We start from the raw sequence: 19,909 nt of genomic DNA on the forward strand, positions 1-19,909 counted from the left end.
TTAGTCACGGGAAGTGAATACACGTCCATTTATGAGAGAAAATAAACAGATAAAACGAGATTCGTTCCCTTTGTAGAGCATGTTGAAACAGGAGGCTGGAAAGAGAAAGTCAGCCCGCAGGGAGAGTGCCTGTGTGATCTTGTGGCGCTGAGGGAGTATGCCATTCAAGTAGTGCACCAAGAGCTTGCTCGTTAAAGAATGCTCTGACAGTCTACAAAGTCTAAAATGTAACTCATCATTCGACTGCCTGTAATGGCACTTGGAGTTTGTCATATGTTATGAAGCGACTCAAGTATTCCTTTGCAAGTGACTTGTAGCAGGTCTTTATTATTTTCTGAGAATATTCGTATGGATTCAGAAACGTATGTGGGCTCTGTATTTGCTATCCTGAGCGTGAAGAAAACAGAACAGTTATCTAATATGAGAGAAAATAAAGAATGTTTTCATTAACAATAAAATATATTTTTTGGGAAGAAACTTCTAATATGAGCATTTAACTGGAGTTCGAGTATCTTTTTAAGGGAAAAAAAAAGAATTGATGTTGAAATGCAAAATTGTTTATCCTAATTAATTTGAATGTCTCCTACCATGGCTTTCAACTGACAGAATTACCAGTGGTGGTGTTGGTACCCTCCACCCCCACACTTGAGCAGCTTAAGCGGAGGCTGCCATGGGGTGCTATGTGTTTGGGAACTCGGTCGCACTAAACGTTATTTCGTTGTTAATTGGAATATTCTATCAGCAGGTCTGCAGGCAAAATACTTATAACTAAACATTTTAGGGAATACCATGACAGAGGACTGCGAGGGCTGTGGCAAAGTGCACAGCAAGTGCAAGAGAAATGAAAATGGGGGAAACACAGAAAAAGAAGTAAACTGAAAAAGTAAGCCGAGCGAAACAGATTCGAAAGACAAAATAAGATTGAGAAACAAAATATGGGTACTAGAAAGAGGAAACAAAAAACAGGAGCAGAAAGTAAGGGTGACTGAAAGGAAAGAACTGTGAAAGGAAAAGAAGGAAGGGAAGAACATGTGAAAGATAGTGTGGTAAATAAATAATTAATTACCGGTACTATTTTTTAATACAATCAATAAAACAGATAGCTCAATAAATAAGAGTCAGGATTCGAGGTATCTTGAGTCTACAGGCTTTAATCAGACATAAAGGACAGGAACAGGACAGCCTGTACGGGAATGGGATGAAGGCAGCTGCCGGGGAAATGGAAATCGGGGATTGGCGGATAGGCGGATTAGCAACTTTCAGTAACAGTACACAGTATATATATATTAAAACAAATGCATTACATTCAATACAGTAGGCGTAGCAGTAGGCGTGACTCGTAGCAGTCGCGAAAGATAAGGGCAAAATTATGTAACAAGAAGGCGTGTACAGGGCGTATACATAGACATGTGATGTAAACGTAACAGAAGTGTCATAAATGGGGCGGAAACATGGAGGGGGCTACCTGAGCAGCTGGGACCTCTAACCTAGTGGTGCGCGCAAACGGGCAATGACGTGTTACCAGGGAACCGGGGGCTATGACTTCTACGCTAGAAGAGGAGCCTAAAGTCTGGAGTGTCAGAGCGACATGTACCTAAGGCATATCTGGTATCTGGTGTTTGGAGTACATATTGATAGAATCCAAAAGTTATCAGGGCAAAGGCTACTAGACACTAAGACTGGTGCACGCATAATTCTACATGTATTGCGTGTGCTAGGAATATTCTATGAATATTAATACAGTATTTCTCTTCCATGGAGACATAAAGGCTAGACCATGACGGAAACTATTGATGCGATTCAATAGCTTAGGAATGCAGAGAAGGAGGGCTGGACTGATAACTAGAAGCATAACATACTCTTGGCAGACTGGGAGGCAGAGCCAGGCCGGGCCGGGCACTGCGAGGCATGAAGTAAGCGAAGGGTCAGGGATGCAGGTGGGGGCTGTATCGCTCCTTGGAGAGGGTTCAGGAGACAGGAGCTGAATCTGGTGTCCGGGCTCTTTTGAGGCCTAGAAACGGGGACAATTCAATGAATTAACGTGCACACTGTGAAATGTGGCAACGTAGGTTTACATAGGCCTAATATTCGTTGCTTTCACGAGAACTGGAAACTGGCATACTAGAGATGGACACAACTGTAATTGCGTCTTTAATCGATCAGAGGGGAATACATGCATATCGATCATGCACATATAGCATAAGATGGGGAACACGTAGGCACATACAACATGGCAAAATTTACTTTTCCACATTCCCTCCTTGTGCCCTACGTTTCCATCAGGAAACATCAATATTCATGATACCATCTATCATTTCATATAGCATCATTTGCTCGTCTCGAATTGTCTTGGAACGGGATTTAGGACTAGGAATACAAGAGGTAGCACACATGCCGCAAATCGCAGGGCCACATTGTATACAGAGGCAGCAACTGAATATGATCATTACTGCAATACCTAGGAATGACAATACTTTCCATCCCCAGGCAGATATAATACTCCAGAGCCGACCGGACCATGTCCAGGTGCCTGGATTCTGGTGTAACTGATGGGCTATTTTATGAAGTCTGGTTATAGCTGAATAAACAGACGGCGCGTTATTAGGAATGAAAATGCAGCAACTAGATCCGATGACTCTACATGCTCCTCCTCTATCGGCCAGTATGACGTCAAGAACGAGACGATTTTGGAGCACGACAAATCTCATAGCAGATTGCTCTTCAGTTAAGTTACCTAGAGCAGAAGTAGTCTCATTCACTACCGCTTCAAGGGTTCTGGTTAACCTACGTATTAACTTACTATTCTGGACAGGTCCTATAAAGAAGAAGAAACCTTTATTGAAGTCTGTATACTGTTCTAGAGTAGTTTCAGTTTGATCGACAATTGGGGACTCGATCTCCCTTCTATGTCTGACGTGTACTAGATGTGTGTTTCTGTGATAATCGGATGGGGCTAGAAAAACTGGTGGCAGTAGGAAGGCAATATAACATGTTCCATCCCAATCAAGGGGCAGACGAACATATGCGGTCTGACCACAAACAAAATAAGAATGACGTGAGGCTTTGAAAATAGATTTCCCACTGTCACTATACTCGACAGTAGTAGTACAATCACTATGTCCTACATGTGCGGAACCATTCTTTCTGACACATAATTCGCCTTTGACTGGTAGTACTGAAATAGCAGGCAAATCTGGAGTAGTATCAGACTGAACATTCAGGACCATGAAATTCGAAGAATAATTACCTAAATCATATACTTCATTTTCTAGATCTAACCCTATTCTATGGGAGAGACCTTGCTTGTCTGGAAAACATGTTCTATTCAGAAGGGACATATCAGTTGAGGATGACGTTAAAGTGGACCATGCTCCACATGAACCATTATGTGAGAACGGATAAGGAAAGAGTGGCAGAACTCCCTTCGGTGTCTGAAAAGGGGGGAGTCGACCACACACCCAACAATTGGTGGCATTGCTGGTCTGGTGTGAATAATGCAACATTCGAATGAATGTGTTATTTCGCATAGCAAGACGATAGGATAGCTCGTGAGGAGGCAGATCACTAAATGTGTGCTCTACTGTAGCATTAGAAAACATATGTACATGTGAAACTGGAAAACATAAATGTAAAGCATAACTTGTGCAGGTAACCATAAGACTCAAAAATAATAGAAAACATAGAACAATAATACATATTTTAGAGTTTTGACTAACTCTCTCACTGTGGGGGTCTATCTCATACATGTCAGGAACCTGTCTAACCGTTTCACCCGAGAGGGACTTAGACAATTAAACTGGCTGACTTATTTTACTAGACCGGAGTTTCTCTTTATACTCCTGTTGCGGAGTTTTCTCTAACAGGGGAACTTTGAGTTCAGAGTCTGTTTTTAGGCAGTCTTTAGGAATAAGGCAGTCCTTAGCAAAAGTCTTTTCTCGTAATCCATGGACTTTTTTGATGTGGCTCAGGTGGACCCACCCCTTCCTGCCTTCAAGTTTGACGGCGGTCCTTGTTGTTAGCATTACCATGCGAGGCTCCTTCCAACGGGGCTCCAGCGGACTTGAACGAGCAAAATTTCGGACAAATACGTGATCACCGGGAACGACTTCATGCGGTTTCACCTCGGTGTTGTCTGGAAATGTGGCGGCAACCTGTGAACGACAAGAGTGTAGGGCAGACATCAAGGAAGCTAGGTAATCTGTCAGCATATTACTGGAAACAACTGTAATATTACGGGGTCTAGGTATACCCCACATGTTTGGGGGGCGGCCGAATACGACCTCATACGGGGACAGACCTGATCTGGAATGTGCAACCATCCTCATATAAAATAAAGCAACTGGCAGGGCAACTAGCCAGTCTACACCTTTTTCTCTACATACTTTTGCAATGCGGATTTTCAAAGTCTGATTATGTCTCTCTACGAGACCGGCTGCTTCAGGATGGCGCACACAATGGAACTTCCACTGGTACCCTAACAGAAGGGAAACATGTTTCATAAGCTCGGATGAGAATGGCTGGCCGTTATCTGAATACACGACCCTAGGGAGTCCATAGCGGGGAAAGAACTCACGAACCAACTGCCTGGCAGTGGTCGCGGCTGTGTAATCTGGAACTGGATATGCTTCTGTCCACCTGGACAAAGCGCATACAACTACGAGGACATACTTGAAACCTCGACATCGCTCCATCTGAATATAATCCATCTGGAGGACTTCAAAAGGGTGGTCAGGAGGTTGGAATCCACCTTGTTCCACCGGGACACTTTTGCCTGGATTGAACTGACAACATATCATACAGGTACGGACTTTCTGCTTGGCTGCAGCTCGTAAGTGCTTGTTGAACCAAAGGTTCTGAATACTGTCTAACATAGCTTTTTCTCCTAGATGTGCTGGACTATGTGCGGTATTAATAATGACTTGAACCATAGAGTCGGGGAGAAACCATGTGGCCTTTCCCTTCGTCAACCATCCTTGATCTGTCTGGACCCCTCCTTGTTCGGACCATTTCTTGATTTCTTCAGGAGTGGCATGTAACTGTATGTCTATGACATCTTGTGTAGAGTCCTTAACTGTCATACAAGTAGTCTGATCTGGAGTGAGTGTCTGTGTCGTGTTAACTGGAATGTCTGGGGTCTGAGCTGTAAGCTTGGCTGTTCGATCTGCTAGATTGTTACCTTGGGAAATGATGTCAGTAACTTTCGTATGTGCCTTGCACTTCATGATAGCGATAGCTGTCGGTAAATGTATTGCATCTAACAGAGCTTGAATGAGGAGACCATGCTGAATCTTGGTTCCATGAGAAGTCATGAAACCTCTCTCCTGCCAGAGCACTCCAAAGTCGTGTACGACTCCGAATGCGTAACGTGAATCTGTATATATGTTTACTTTCAGGTTCTTGGCACGTATGCAGGCTTGGGTCAGAGCAACTAGCTCTGCTGCTTGAGCAGACAGGGTGTCAATACGATGTGTTTCTATAACTTCAGTTTCAGTAGTCACTGCATACGCGGCTACTAGTTCTCCTGTACTTGTTCTCATACATGAACCATCCACATAAAGTGTCAGGTCGGGATTAGGTAATGCAATGTCTGTCAGGTCTTGTCTTGGCTTTGTCATAGTGTTAACAACCTCCACACAGTCATGTGTGGCAGGATTTGAAGTAACTGACGGTAACAGTGTAGCAGATTTAGAATGTTGCAGCGTCTGATTTCTATGTGTGGCTGGAACAGTGTTAGTTCATAACCTGTTAAACGTGCAATTGTCAAGTGCTGAGTCTGTGTTCGGTTTAAAAGAACTTCCACGGAGTGTGGAACTTGTACTGTCAGGGAGTGTCCTAACACTATGGAATCACTTTGTCTGATAGCTAGAGCTGTGGCTGCAACTGACTTGAGGCACGCAGGCAGAGCCTGGGCTACTGGATCTAATGTGCTCGAAAAATAAGCACAGGGTTTGTACTGTCCTGCTTGGTCTTGTGTGAGAACAGATAATGCAGTACCATCACGTTCTGTGACAAAAAGTGTAAAAGGCTTACTGTAGTTCGGTGTTGCTAGAACAGGTGCTTGGCATAAGGCTTTCTTTAATTCATTAAAAACAAGTGTATGTTCCTGGGTCCAAGGGAGGACAGTCGATACGGCTGCCTCCTGTGTCGTTAACTGTATCAGTGGCTTGGCTAGAAATGCATACTGAGGAATCCATTGTCTGCAGTAAGAAGTGAGGCCAATAAAAGCTCGTACCTCCTTCTGTGTCTTGGGCTGTGGAAGACTCGCTATTAACTGGATATGGTCTGGCGTCAACTGCCTACCCCACTTGGACAGTAAGTGTCCTAAGTAGACCACTTGCTGGACACAGAATTGTAATTTAGAAGGAGACACCTTGTGCCCCTGCTCGGCCAGGAAATACAGAACTGTGAGTGACGCACGCTCGCAGTCACGTTCAGAACGGGCTGTGATCAGTAGATCATCGACATACTGGAGCAGGGCAGTATCAGTTGGCATGTGAATATTGTCTAGTTGTCTCTTAAGTGCTTGACTGTAAATACTAGGACTTTCTGTGAAACCTTGAGGAGCTCGTGTGAATTTATAGCTTCTTCCATTTAAACAGAAACCGAAAAGGTACTGGCTGTCTGGATGAATGGGGACACTGAAAAATGCGTTCTTGAGATCGATAACTGTGAAGAATGTAGCTTCAGAATCAATGGCTGTCAAGAGGGATGAAATATCTGGGACTACTGGGTACTGCGGTATGATACATTTATTAAGCTCTCGAAGGTCAATCACTAATCGATATACTGGAGGTGCATTTGGATCAGTACGTTTCAGGACTGGAATGATAGGAGAATTACATACATTGGAGTCAGTTTCTACAACCACTCCTTGAGCAATAAGCTCGTCAATAATTTTGGATAAGGCTGCTACAGCCTCAAGTGGCAATCTGTACTGTCTAATTCGTGGCAAAACTATACCTTGTTTCAGAGTCACACGATGGGGTGTGATATGCATACAACCTACATCAGTTGGACCTTGCGCCCATAAATGCTGTGGTACATTCAATAATCTTGGATCAAAATCACGTAATACATAATGACCTTTAAAGTCTCTCAGGAACAATCGGACCCCTTCTGGGGAGCAGCAAATTACTGCACCTAATTATTTTAATATCTTAATGCCTAACAAATTTTCTGGACATGATTTCGTGAGTAACAAATCAGTAGTTCGGGACAATGGACCAACTTCTAGAGTAACTGGTTTCGAAATTTCATTAACAATCGGCTTTCCTGAAAATCCAAGGGAAACATTTTTAGAGCCTGAGAGCGGAGCCCCTGGAACCTCGTCATGACTGATGGTAGTCCTACTTGCCCCTGTATCAATCAAAAACTTTCTATCTTTCCCTAATACTTGACTGTGTACATAGGGACCCTCTTGATCTACAGGTATCTCGATGAGAGGCAAGCCTACCTCCCTCTCTAGGCTGTTTCATGAATACTGTTGATACTCTGGATACTCTGTCTGGCCATACTGGTACATTTGCTGTGTAACATGCTGTGTTGCAGCGATAGGCTGCGGTGCTGGAACTGTCTGTTGTGCATTCTGTGGTGGTTGAGAAGTCTGTGAAACTTGTTCTTGTCTAGACGGACGTGGTCTTTCTTTAGTCTTACCAGTAGCTATGTTGTGTTTCAGAACTGCACACTCGTTTATAAAATGACCTGGCTGTTTACAATAATTGCAAGTCCCTTTAACGGGAGCTGCAGGATGACTGGCTTGATTCGGACCCCTCTTCTGACTGTCTTGTGGAACTGATTGTGCAACTAATACTTTCATTTTCGTGTCTTTCATACGTCTCCTTTCGTGTTCTTGCTCTTCCCTGATTCTGTTCTGGTGATACTGGAGCATTTGTAACATCTGTGACGGAGTATTAGCTTGCCAACTACTTTCGACTTACAATACTCGATTTTTTACTTGTGGACTTGAATTCTCGACTAGTTTGGTAACAAAAAGATGAGGGTACGATTCACTACTTGTTTTCAGACCACTGTTAATAATAAAACATTTTTCAAATCTAGAATAAAAATCACTAGTGTCTTCATCCTGTTTCTGTTTACAAGCTGAGATTGCATCCCAATCTTCCTTTTTCGTGGCTAGTAATCTTGGCAAAACCTGTATCAATAACTCGGGCAATTCTTTAACTTTACCCCCAAGACCGGTACCTGGTACTCGTGAATTATCTTCAGCTTCTAGAGCTGTCCAATCTATCTTTTTCTCTCCCACCTCCCATTCTTTTTCCTTGAGTTTTTCATATACCCCTGCGGGCAGCAGAACCTTTAACATTTTAATGATATCAGGATACGTGTATTCTCCCACACGGAGCATGTCTTTTAATTCTCGATGGAACCCTGCTGGATCTTTGTCGTGACAGGGAATTAACTTTTTCATCTCTAAGAGTTCCATCTTTGTGATAGGGGTGTAAACAAATACTCGTTCTAGATCACCACCCGCTGTCCTAACTGGGTGTACTTCTCGTAACGGATGCTGTCTATCTATGTAGAATGATTTACTTTCTGGAGGTGAGACATGAACAAAATGCGGATTCAAAAACGTTCGATATTTGTGGCGCTGTTCTAGAATGATACTAATTAAATCGGTACCTAGACCTCCCCATCTATACTGGAGTAACTCGTTCAAAACATCATGTAGCGGACCTGGATCAGAATGCTGTCCCTCATACAGTGTAATGAGGTGCTGGATCATATACATACCCACCAGTCGCTGCTCGGCTGGGGGCAGTTTCAGAAACATTTGTGCCACTATTTTGTCTGGAAAAGTGGTAGAATCAGTAGTCCATCGGACTGCTGATCGGGCTAGTTCTTGTTCATGCATGGTACTAAGTTCACTATAACCGATTCGTGATTTCAGAAAGTGATCGGTAGCTTGAAATACTTGCTCAAGAGAACCTTGTTCTGGTGCTGGAGCAGGGAAAACTTTCTTGTGTTCTAGGCGTGAATGTCGGTCGGGAAGTCTAGTTCTACCTACATACGCTATTCTGGAGGGATTGTCGTCGTCTACCTCTTCAGTATCAGAGACGTCTTCTTTCTCGGTTACTTGTGCTGCTTCTCGTTTCTCGTGTAACTTTATTATTTCCCTACGGATTTTCTTGTACATACTCTCTATACAGTTCTGTGTCTTGTGTCTTCCCTCGGCTATATGGTCACTCCACCTGGTCAGGACTTTCATTTCTTCCGGATCTTTATCCGGATAATCTTGTTCCCTTATTAAACAATTAATTAGAAACTTTAAAAGCATGAGCTGAATCTCGACTTTTCTTTGAACCATGGCGTCGCCAATACTTTCTGGATCTACTCCTGTACGGATGAAACGATATATTCTGTCTAGATATCCTTTCATATTCGGCAGGGTGTCCAAATATTCGGTCACCCGTCTTACACGCAATGAATACAGGACCATATCATCATCGCCTGGGACTGGATCATAACGGCATTCGGTAAGGGCTCGCTTGATATCTGCAACTGACTGAAGTTTGGGCGAACGCTGTAACGCTCGTTCATGTAGCTCGAGTAGCGTTATACGTCTTGGTTGAGGCGGGGTTCCAGGAGGACTACCCCCCGCGGCTCCTAAACTGGAATCGTCTACGGGTATTGTACGTGCTGGTAGAGTGACTGATGTAACGGGTACATGTACTGTAGGCTGGACCGGGGGTGCCGTAACAGGTGCTGCAACGGGTGCCCCGGTGGCTGGAGGAACAGGAATTACATTATTTACAGGAGCAGGCGGGACAGGATTTGCATAGGCTGGGACTGTGTCGTCCAAATAGGACGAGAGAAAAATATCAGCTGCGGTCGGTTTGTGACGTAGCTTAATCGGAACTAATTGCGGCGGAAAATTACATGGTGCTTCCGGGGTTGCTTTCGGCAAGCCCTCGGCAAGAAGAGGATACATACCCTTAATAAGGGCATTTCTCTGTCTGTCTGACTGTTCGGCTTTGACTCGTTCACCTACTTCGATTAATTCCCTTTCTTGGGCTCTTTCTGAGGATTCCCTACTTAATTCTGTTTTTCTGATTTCTTTTTCCGTTCTTCTATGAGATTCTTTGCGCCATAACTCGATGGCATCTTTCTGGGACTGTCTGGATTTCTTTTTCCATAATACTTCTTCTACTCGCATGATGCACTCGGCATCCCACGTACCTGATACGGGCCATCTATATTTCTCTTCTAATTCCTTGGTGTAATCCACCCATAAGTCTAGATATAATATGGCACTTAAGCCATGCTTATGATACATAAAATGACCTGGACTGTCCCTAGGCGGGACAGGAACTGCTTCCTCGAGCAATCCTTTTCTGGTTTTTAACTGACGTAACTTCGAGAATAGAGGCATTGTCTAGGCTGGAATCTGGACACAATACAATACACGATAAACACAATAATAACTGGAAAAACAAATCACTCATACCACGACATTGAAAACACATGGAATAACATTTAGAATAACAGTTCGGACAAAATACTACCTGGTATACCTGAAAACAGAACACATGAATTTCTCGAGAACAGAACTTACTAGAATGACTAGATGCACTGCTAAAACAGCACGAAACTTACCGGTCCCATAAAGAGACACGTCAGGACCCGCGTCCACCTAGGTGAACACTTCGTGTTGGATCTGCGTACCCAAACCCACGGACCAGAGACAAATTAATTGACCCTGTCTAGATACTACCCCAGCAACGGTACTCACCGGGCAGCAAGAACGGAAGGCCTCGGACTGGACTGGACTGCTACGACGTCGGACTACGAACTTCGGACTTCAGTTACAGGTGGGCCTCCGGATACCTCGGACCTTGGACTCTCGGCTTGGGCTCTGGTCGGGACTCGCCGCGTTCCTCACCGCCTCGTCTGGATGCTGGACCGCAACCTCCGTCTCCTCCGTGGGCCTGAGGGATACTTGAAGCAGAAATATCTGCACGTGCACGGTATGGTTCCGTCACGGCTGCAGAGGATCAGGGGGCCTGCGTGGCTTCGCCGGCGCGTGGGGAAAGGGCAAGTCCCTATTCGGGCGCCATTATGTGGTAAATAAATAATTAATTACCGGTACTATTTTTTAATACAATCAATAAAACAGATAGCTCAATAAATAAGAGTCAGGATTCGAGGTATCTTGAGTCTACAGGCTTTAATCAGGCATAAAGGACAGGAACAGGACAGCCTGTACGGGAATAGGATGAAGGCAGCTGCCGGGGAAATGGGAATCGGGGATTGGCGGATAGGCGGATTGGCAACTTTCAGTAACAGTACACAGTATATATATATTAAAACAAATGCATTACATTCAATACAGTAGGCGTAGCAGTAGGCGTGACTCGTAGCAGTCGCGAAAGATAAGGGCAAAATGATGCAACAAGAAGGCGTGTACAGGGCGTATACACAGACATGTGATGTAAACATAACAGAAGTGTCATAAATGGGGCGGAAACATGGAGGGGGCTACCTGAGCAGCTGGGACCTCTAACCTAGTGGTGCGCGCAAACGGGCAATGACGTGTTACCAGGGAACCGGGGGCTATGACTTCTACGCTAGAAGAGGAGACTAAAGTCTGGAGTGTCAGAGCGACATGTACCTAAGGCATATCTGGTATCTGGTGTTTGGAGTACATATTGATAGAATCCAAAAGTTATCAGGGCAAAGGCTACTAGACACTAAGACTGGTGCACGCATAATTCTACATGTATTGCGTGTGCTAGGAATATTCTATGAATATTAATACAGTATTTCTCTTCCATGGAGACATAAAGGCTAGACCATGACGGAAACTATTGATGCAATTCAATAGCTTAGGAATGCAGAGAAGGAGGGCTGGACTGATAACTAGAAGCATAACATACTCTTGGCAGACTGGGAGGCAGAGCCAGGCCGGGCCGGGCACTGCGAGGCATGAAGTAAGCGAAGGGTCAGGGATGCAGGTGGGGGCTGTATCGCTCCTCGGAGAGGGTTCAGGAGACAGGAGCTGAATCTGGTGTCCGGGCCCTTTTGAGGCCTAGAAACGGGGACAATTCAATGAATTAACGTGCACACTGTGAAATGTGGCAACGTAGGTTTACATAGGCCTAATATTCGTTGCTTTCACGAGAACTGGAAACTGGCATACTAGAGATGGACACAACTGTAATTGCGTCTTTAATCGATCAGAGGGGAATACATGCATATCGATCATGCACATATAGCATAAGATGGGGAACACGTAGGCACATACAACATGGCAAAATGTACTTTTCCACAATAGGATGGAAGAGTAAAAGGAAAGGTGAACGAATGGATGGAGAATTGAAAGGAATGGATGCATGTCATGGTGAAAGGATGGAAGAATCAAAGGATCGATAAGTGAAGTGAATGGATGTGTGAATGCACTGATGGGGATAATCAAATGGTGCATGGGTGAAAGAATGGATAGATGGATGCATGGATAAATTGATGGGTGAAAATATAGATGTATATGTGAAAGGATGTATGAACAAATATATAGCAGGGTGATTGGTTGGATAAAAAGAATAAGGAAAGGAAGATGAAAGGGTGAAACTAATTCCCCTAAAGAGGGTTGGGTTTGCTCACTTCTCATTCTTAGTTTGATAAGCTGAGTGATTCATAACAGTCACCCTTGAGGCTCAAGCTAATGGGTAGATGCATCATGGAATGCAACACGTAATAAAAACATCTAAATACCTTACCATTATCTAAGATGTTTCAGAGATGCAGAGAAGCAAAGGGTCGGGTAGCTTTCAGTGCAGCATTTCAGAAGAAACTGGTAAAACAATTCACCTGTTCTCGCAATTCTTTGTCTGACCTCTGACAATAATGTAAATCAAAGTGACACCGCCACACCACACTTGGGCACAAGCAAAGCACTTCCTTCTTCTCCCTTTCCCCATCTTCTCTCAGTTGGACCTGGCCCTTTCTGCAGGGTCGTCCCCTGATGTTTTGCCTTCCTCTTCTTATTTTTTTGCTGAATTCAATTTTGCGTGCCTTAGAACTCATTTTACCACTGCTAACCAGGGCTAAAGTGATTGTGCTCTCTGCTTAAAACATGATAGAATTATCTTATTTACAATTGGCATATTTAATTTACTTAAAAGTTCCTGGTTAAGTGCACTACATATGCCCAGGGCCTGTAAACTAAAAGCTACTAGTGGACCTGCAGGACTGATTATGCCACCCACGGAAGTAGCTGTTTAAACATGTTTCAGGCCTTCCATTGCAGAGCCTGCGTGTGCAGTTCAAACTGTCATTTCGACCTGGCAAAACTTTTCTATCCGTGCTACCTGTGGACGTCTTGCCTACTAGAGACTCGTTCTATTTACTTAGCGTTGCGGTTATCCCTCGGAGGTGTGATTTTGGACCTCGTCAGCCTTCCTTGTAGTGATTATCTTGGCTACAATGGTTTTTTATCTAATAGCGCACTAGGACATCGATCACTGTGCATGGTTCAGAGTCATTTGCTCCGCTCTTTACTTAATCTTGGACTCTTCATCGTCGAGTGTTGGCCTGTCACTTACAAGGAGCAGGTTTTCAGGATCAGGGCACTAAATCAAGCATTCTGCGTGGTGGAAGGTTGCCGCCCTGTCATATATTTGGATTCTAGCAAAAGATATGATGATATTATCATGTTTGATTTAATTTCAAGATTAAGCCCCCTTGTTATTCTATTCTTTGGATTCATTTAACAATATTGAAGGCAGGCTTCAGTGTATTTTAAAGCTGGGACACATATTCTTATGTTGTACATGTCCTGGCAGTGAAAAACACAAAAATTTATTTTTCACCACTGCAAGGCTAGTCTCTCTTTTAAGGATATCATTACAGGTGCCTTATTAAATGTTATAAGTGTAATTTGCAAATGAGAAGATATAACTGGCTGATTTTGGTGTCTATGGAATCATAATTTTAAATCCTACATTATGGTGAAGTCAGATTTTATATACAATACTGAAAATGCATCTTTTAGAAAGTTGGCATTTCCTTCTTTTAGCCATTTGGTGCCTGCAACCTGTCTCTGGTCACATGACTGGGTGTAGTTGGCAGTTGGGCTTTATGTATTCCTCCTAGATGGCCTTACACAAAGGAAGCTTAGTTGTGACTGGATGGACCATCACTGGCTGGATGGGAGGGAGGTGCTTGACCCAGCCTCGCTTACACCTGAAGAGGCTGTGCCCTGTCTCCACATGAAGGGATACATAACCCCTGCAGTTAATCTGGAGCCCGGGCCAGGAATGCAGGGCAACTGTGTACTTCAAAGGCATGCCTCAGGAAGCTTTTCTTCACTTAAAAGACACAACTGCATATAAAAAAAAGGACCTTACACACTACCACTTCAGTACACTTCCAGACATGTGTTGATGATTTGCCAGTTAGAAAAACTGCTGTGCTGCTAAAAGGAATCCCACTCTGCTGGACTATTCCTCTGAATTAACTTCTTCTTTGCTGTGCTGACCTGCTGTCTGTTGCTGTCTTGCCTGGTGAAGAACTGCATCTGTAACCCCACCTTGATACCAGGACCCTAGACTGATTCACAGGGCAAGCCTGCTGGCGTTCTGATCTCAGCCTCAGGAACATAACTGGCTCCCCAACAGCTCCTGGACCAGTCTTCCCAAATGTCCTGATCTCCAAGAGGTACCTCTCAGGTCCTGGATCAAATGAGATAAGAAAATCAAGCTTTTGGCCTCTTTATGACTGTGAACATGCTTCTTTGCACCGGAAATTCAGTGCAAGTCATAGCCAGTCCATCTCCTTGCACACCAAGCATCGATCACCGTTGAGGACCACTATCTCAAAGCTCCAATCTGCCTATCCATGACGTCTGGCCTGCTCTTCGCGTGACCCTGACCACCACCAGTGACACTCGTATTACTCCCCTCAACCCTCTCCAATGCGAACATGACTCTTGCCCAAAAACTTGAGCCGGTAAATCTTCAGCAGGGCTAATCTGGGATTATATCCGACCTGCGCTCCATTGCGGTCATCCTGAACGGTTGACTTTGACCTGGGCGAGCGCAACCAGACATCTGCCGTTGGCACTTTATGCTTTTAGGAGCTATTTTACAGTAAATTCTTTGAAAAATCATAACCCTGGTTCTACTGATTGCCTTTTGTTGTTTTAGTCTTGCTTTATTTATGGCAGCTCTGGAGTACCTCGGGATTGATGCAATGCAAAACAAGTCCACCTATCGATCGTCTCAAATCATAATGGTTTCCTATAACAAGCATGCAAGATACTTCATTGTTTTTTTTTCTTTTATAGCTTTTTGTAAGTGAGGCCTGTATCTTTTTAGCCTTTGTATGCCCAACTCCAATCGCAAAGTAATGAAACAATAAGGAACAATGATTCAGCAGGAAACCCTGCCTTAAACTTTATAGGCAAGAATGCTTGAGCATAATTGAAAGAAGCTCATGGAATCCATCAACTTCCTTAACTCGTAAGCAATCTTTTCCTCTAACATTGTTCATTCAAAAGACAGAGAAACTTAGCCTAGAACATGTCTCAAATCACTGCCATAAGCCAAAGGCTTAACTTGATTTGAGTCCCAAATCGACAAATGTACTTTTCCAGGAACAAACACACACAAATAGTCAACACAAAATCAGCCAATCTCGTTACCTTTTTTCACACCCTCGCATTTTCCAAAACAAAGATCCTGACTGTGAAACCGCACCTGGGAAAGCCTTCCAGCATTGGCAGCCTTCCGTGCGCTGATCTCAAGAGAATAATCTGTGCGGTTCCATACCAGAAGACAGGGGATATTACCAGGCCCTTTCCATCAACCAATAGGAGCCATTCCTTCCCCAGAAGTCCATGCAAGTGCTCATGGGGACTGTAGTCTTCCGTACTATGCATTACTCATTGTCTGAAGACCACCAATTTCACATTTTCTTGTTCTTTCTTCCAGATAGGCTGTATGGCAGTGTTCACAACATTAATTTGATTGGACGTTAAAGTACATTAAACTAAGCTCTATTTATCTAACCGGGTGTGGAATCCTTTTTTGTGATGTCTTCACTGTTTTACTGTTTAAAGTGTTGCGCAAATAATTTACACATTGCCTCAAAGTTTAAGCCTGTATGCTCTGTGACAAGCTACTAGGGGTTGAGCACAGGTTACTTGGAGTATGCTTGTGCTTTACCCTTACTAGGATTGTGATATATGTTTGACCAGGGCTCACACCACAGTCAACCAGTAACCCAATTTCGATCACTCCTCTTACTTGTTTTCGTCTTCCCTCCTTTCCTGGCCCACAAACCACATTCTAACACCTTACTTGCAAGACAGTCTGTGCTGACATGCAAGTTGTGCTCTTTGTAGCAACTTTGGGTTTAACAGGAACATGACGTTGCCTTAACTCTGCCTCAAGGTGAATGCTGCAGAAATGCAAACAAATCGGTGATTGAAAAATATATTCAATCAAAGGCCCTACATGAAATTGCATTGACATTCAGTCATTCTGGATCTAGAGCATGCCTAAAGTACATTACATCATGGGGAGGATGAAAAGAAAGTGAAAAGCACATTGGCTCTGATTTTATGTTTGTGAGACATGCCTAATTCTTGCTCAAACACGTATGTCTGCGGGAATAAGAAAATATGACTTTGGCAATAACTATCATGCTCCTGTTGTTTTCTAGGGGTGGGCGGAACTCGCGGAATTCATATAAATATGATCTGCGTTTAAACTTCATCACTTCTGTAGGCTGATTGCATCATCCAGTGAGCTTGAGTGTATTCTAAAAGATGAGTGCTAAACACATATACCAAGGTACTGCAAAGGTAAAATAGTATATTTTCTGTCCTACTAATGAGTGGTACTATTTCTAACATATAATATGTGAGTTGTTGCGTGACTTTGTAAATCTATGTGTGAATTGGTGTCTGAGTGCCTCCATGGCTTACGCAACGCGAGCAGCAAATTTCTCACAGCGAGTGGCAGTGACCTACTACAGCCGCCCGTGTTTAAAAATCTCACTGTGAGATGGTCTAGCACTAGTGTTTTTTTCACTCAAGCTCACCAACATAATGTTGGTGAGTTGTGCATGAGAGAAACTCCGCAATCCAACAGTTGGCAGACTTTTTGTCAAACTCTGTTCTTTAGAGTGGAGTTGGCAAAACTCCACAACCTCAACCAGTGGAGCAGATCTTACCTCCCACCCCTACTGTTTTCCCTTTACAGAACTTGCCGGGTCAAACCTGACCAAATGTATTTTGAGGAAAAGTCAAAACATAGTACATTTGGGTTGTAAAATGACTGATTCTGCATGTTGTGATACATTTTTGCAGTGGTTAAGCATCAAACTTTTCAACATCTACAGGTTTTCAAGCATATTCCTGGAAATGCTTGTGAATTTGCTACTGCAATTATCTGGAGATACCTCCTTGTGTGCAATTGTACAAAGTGATATTACAATGATAAAATGCGGAAAATATTTAAATCTCAAACTTTTTCCAGTGTGAGACTGAAGCCGTTGAGAACACCGACAAATATGTACGTTTATGCAGGTGTTCAAGCTGTCAGTGCATTCCTTCCCCTTCAATGCAGAATTGTGCTTTCTTTAACCCCTTGCATGTTGATGACGGCCCCCATCCATCATGCACTACAGCGCTCGTGTGCTGATGACAGCTGGGGGCCATCATAAACCCGCCCACTCGCGATTCTGCCGCACAGGCGCAGAATCGCCGCAGCATGCAAGAGGTTAATCCCGGAGAGCAGATTATCTCACACAAGAATAAATCCAACAGAAAAGATATACACTTTTGAAAAAAGGCAATTTGAGTGTATAAGCTATGCTGTAATACATAACTGTCCATTTCTATCTAAAATTCTTTCCCATTCGGCAGCATAAAAAAACTATTCTTACAAAGTTTGGGGCAGATTTGCAATAACTGGCACATCCCTGCATATCAGCAGGGATGCACCAGGTATTTTGTGTGACGGTTGAAACCCCTTGCGCCACCATGGATGCACGCAAGGATAGAGAGATGCGTGACGCATCTGACGGCGTAATGGTGACGCAGGGCTGGAGTTGTGTCGCAAAGCATGATGCCACTCCAGCACTGCTCAGGGGTGCCCTATACTTGCTGTGCTGCGTCACTCCTTACGCCTGCTGCAAGCAGTAGTAACGTGTTGACGCAGTGGGGACATAAAAGTGACTCAGTGAAATATTAAAGATTTCGCTGCGTCACTTTTACGGGGCTTCCTTGCGACGGAACGCCCACCCTGCATACATTATACCTGATGCAGGTATAATGTAGCGCAGGGCTTAACAATGTGGCGCATCTCACTAAATGCGTCAGGTTGTAAATATGTCACATAGAGGCGCATTGTTTACACCGCCGCTGCGTCACAAAAGTGACACAATGGCGGCGTAAAAGTTTCCCAAGGGGCTTGTAAATCTGCCCCTTAATTTATGAATCCGCTACGTTTATTCTTTCGCAGCATCTACCTTGATAGCGAAGCATGTAAAAGTCACTTTTCCCCCTACCATTAAAATGTTGATTTTGCTGGTTGCAGGTTTGCAGCAGGTGCCGCCACTGTCTTGGAGTGATTATTTAGAACACTTAGAAAGTATTGGTTGCAGTGGATTCTGCACCTCTTGCAACTGCGATGCATGCGTAGTCCATAGTTATATGATACCTGTATATTTTTTTCTAGCAATGAGATAGTATGGAAAACGTATAACCACAAGTTTCTTTTTCACAGGACCATTACTGCCCCAGCCCTCCGCGTGCAGCTCCGAGCATTTCACTTGTATATACACATCACAGTGTGTGGCCTGGTCATCCAAGTGTAATGGGGAAGTCGACTGTATGGACGGTACAGATGAACTGAATTGCCCAACTGAGATGCCCAGTACCAGTCCTACCAGGATGTGCCACGGCAATGAGTATCAGTGTGGCACTGAATGCGTTCCATCTCTGCTGCGATGTGATGGAGTACCAGACTGCAAGTTCAGTGAAGATGAATCGAACTGCAGTAAGTCATTCATTCTATTTCTATGGCTACTATTTTGCACGCACCAAAATGTTGTCCTAAAATCAAGTAGTTTATTCAGGAAATGTCTTTGAAATGCACAGACTGCTGTGTTTTTGTTTAAACATGGTTTCAGTATTTAAGAAGTGCTAAAGGATATTAGCAGAGGATTGTAGATTGTGTTGTAAATTACCTACTGGATTACATATTATTAATATATGAATAATGACACTGTATATTTTCATTATTTAAGATTTTTAAGCGTTGTTTTTGATGTGAAAGCATTAAGATGAATTTGGATATAGAGTATGTCATTTTATTCTTTTATCGATCAAAGAAATAAAACTTTGTAAAAGTTCCTTCTCTGTAAGGCATAAACATCAGCAAAAGTAACAAACCAACATTGGCTAAATTAAGTCGACCCCCTTACCTGCAAAAGCATCCAGAAAAGACAAAAGTGCAATCTCCTCCGACTTCAGTGATGGTGGAAAACCAAAATAGTTCTAAAATCAGACCGGAGTGAAAGGGGTGATGGTCTCAGACAAAAAGACAAACTGTGGCTGAAAAATGCTTAATCAATGTTAGAAATGTTAAAAGCAGATGGCCAGTTCCCACGAGATAATGAAGAAACAATGTGTGCTTCCCACCAGCAGACGTCTTCCAAGCTATACAAATGCCCCCTACCCAAACGTGAAATTAATAAAAAAAATTATAATTTACCAGCTAAGGAATTGCTGTGAATCCACCAATTAGGAAATCATACCAAACCCAGGAGGGAGAGGATTACCTCTGGACATAAAGGATCTGCTGAATATCTGGCATAGGCCTTTAATACTGAATTCATCAGGTCCAAGGCGGACTCAATTCAACCGAAGGACTCCAGGCAGGGA

General features: G+C 43.5%; 1 protein-coding gene across 1 annotated transcript in view; it reads left to right on the plus strand.

The window, feature by feature from the left end:
- Window positions 1–19,909, plus strand: part of MALRD1 (MAM and LDL receptor class A domain containing 1) — a 2,679,189-nt gene that overhangs the window by 1,921,315 nt on the left and 737,965 nt on the right. Inside the window, exon 29 of the mRNA XM_078663745.1 lies at window positions 18,750–19,022. Within this exon, the coding sequence (XP_078519871.1) occupies window positions 18,750–19,022 (273 nt within the window). The remainder of the gene's footprint in view (window positions 1–18,749; window positions 19,023–19,909) is intronic.

The sequence above is a fragment of the Lissotriton helveticus genome, chromosome 10, assembly GCF_964261635.1.
Source record: "Lissotriton helveticus chromosome 10, aLisHel1.1, whole genome shotgun sequence".
Lineage (NCBI taxonomy): Eukaryota > Metazoa > Chordata > Amphibia > Caudata > Salamandridae > Lissotriton > Lissotriton helveticus.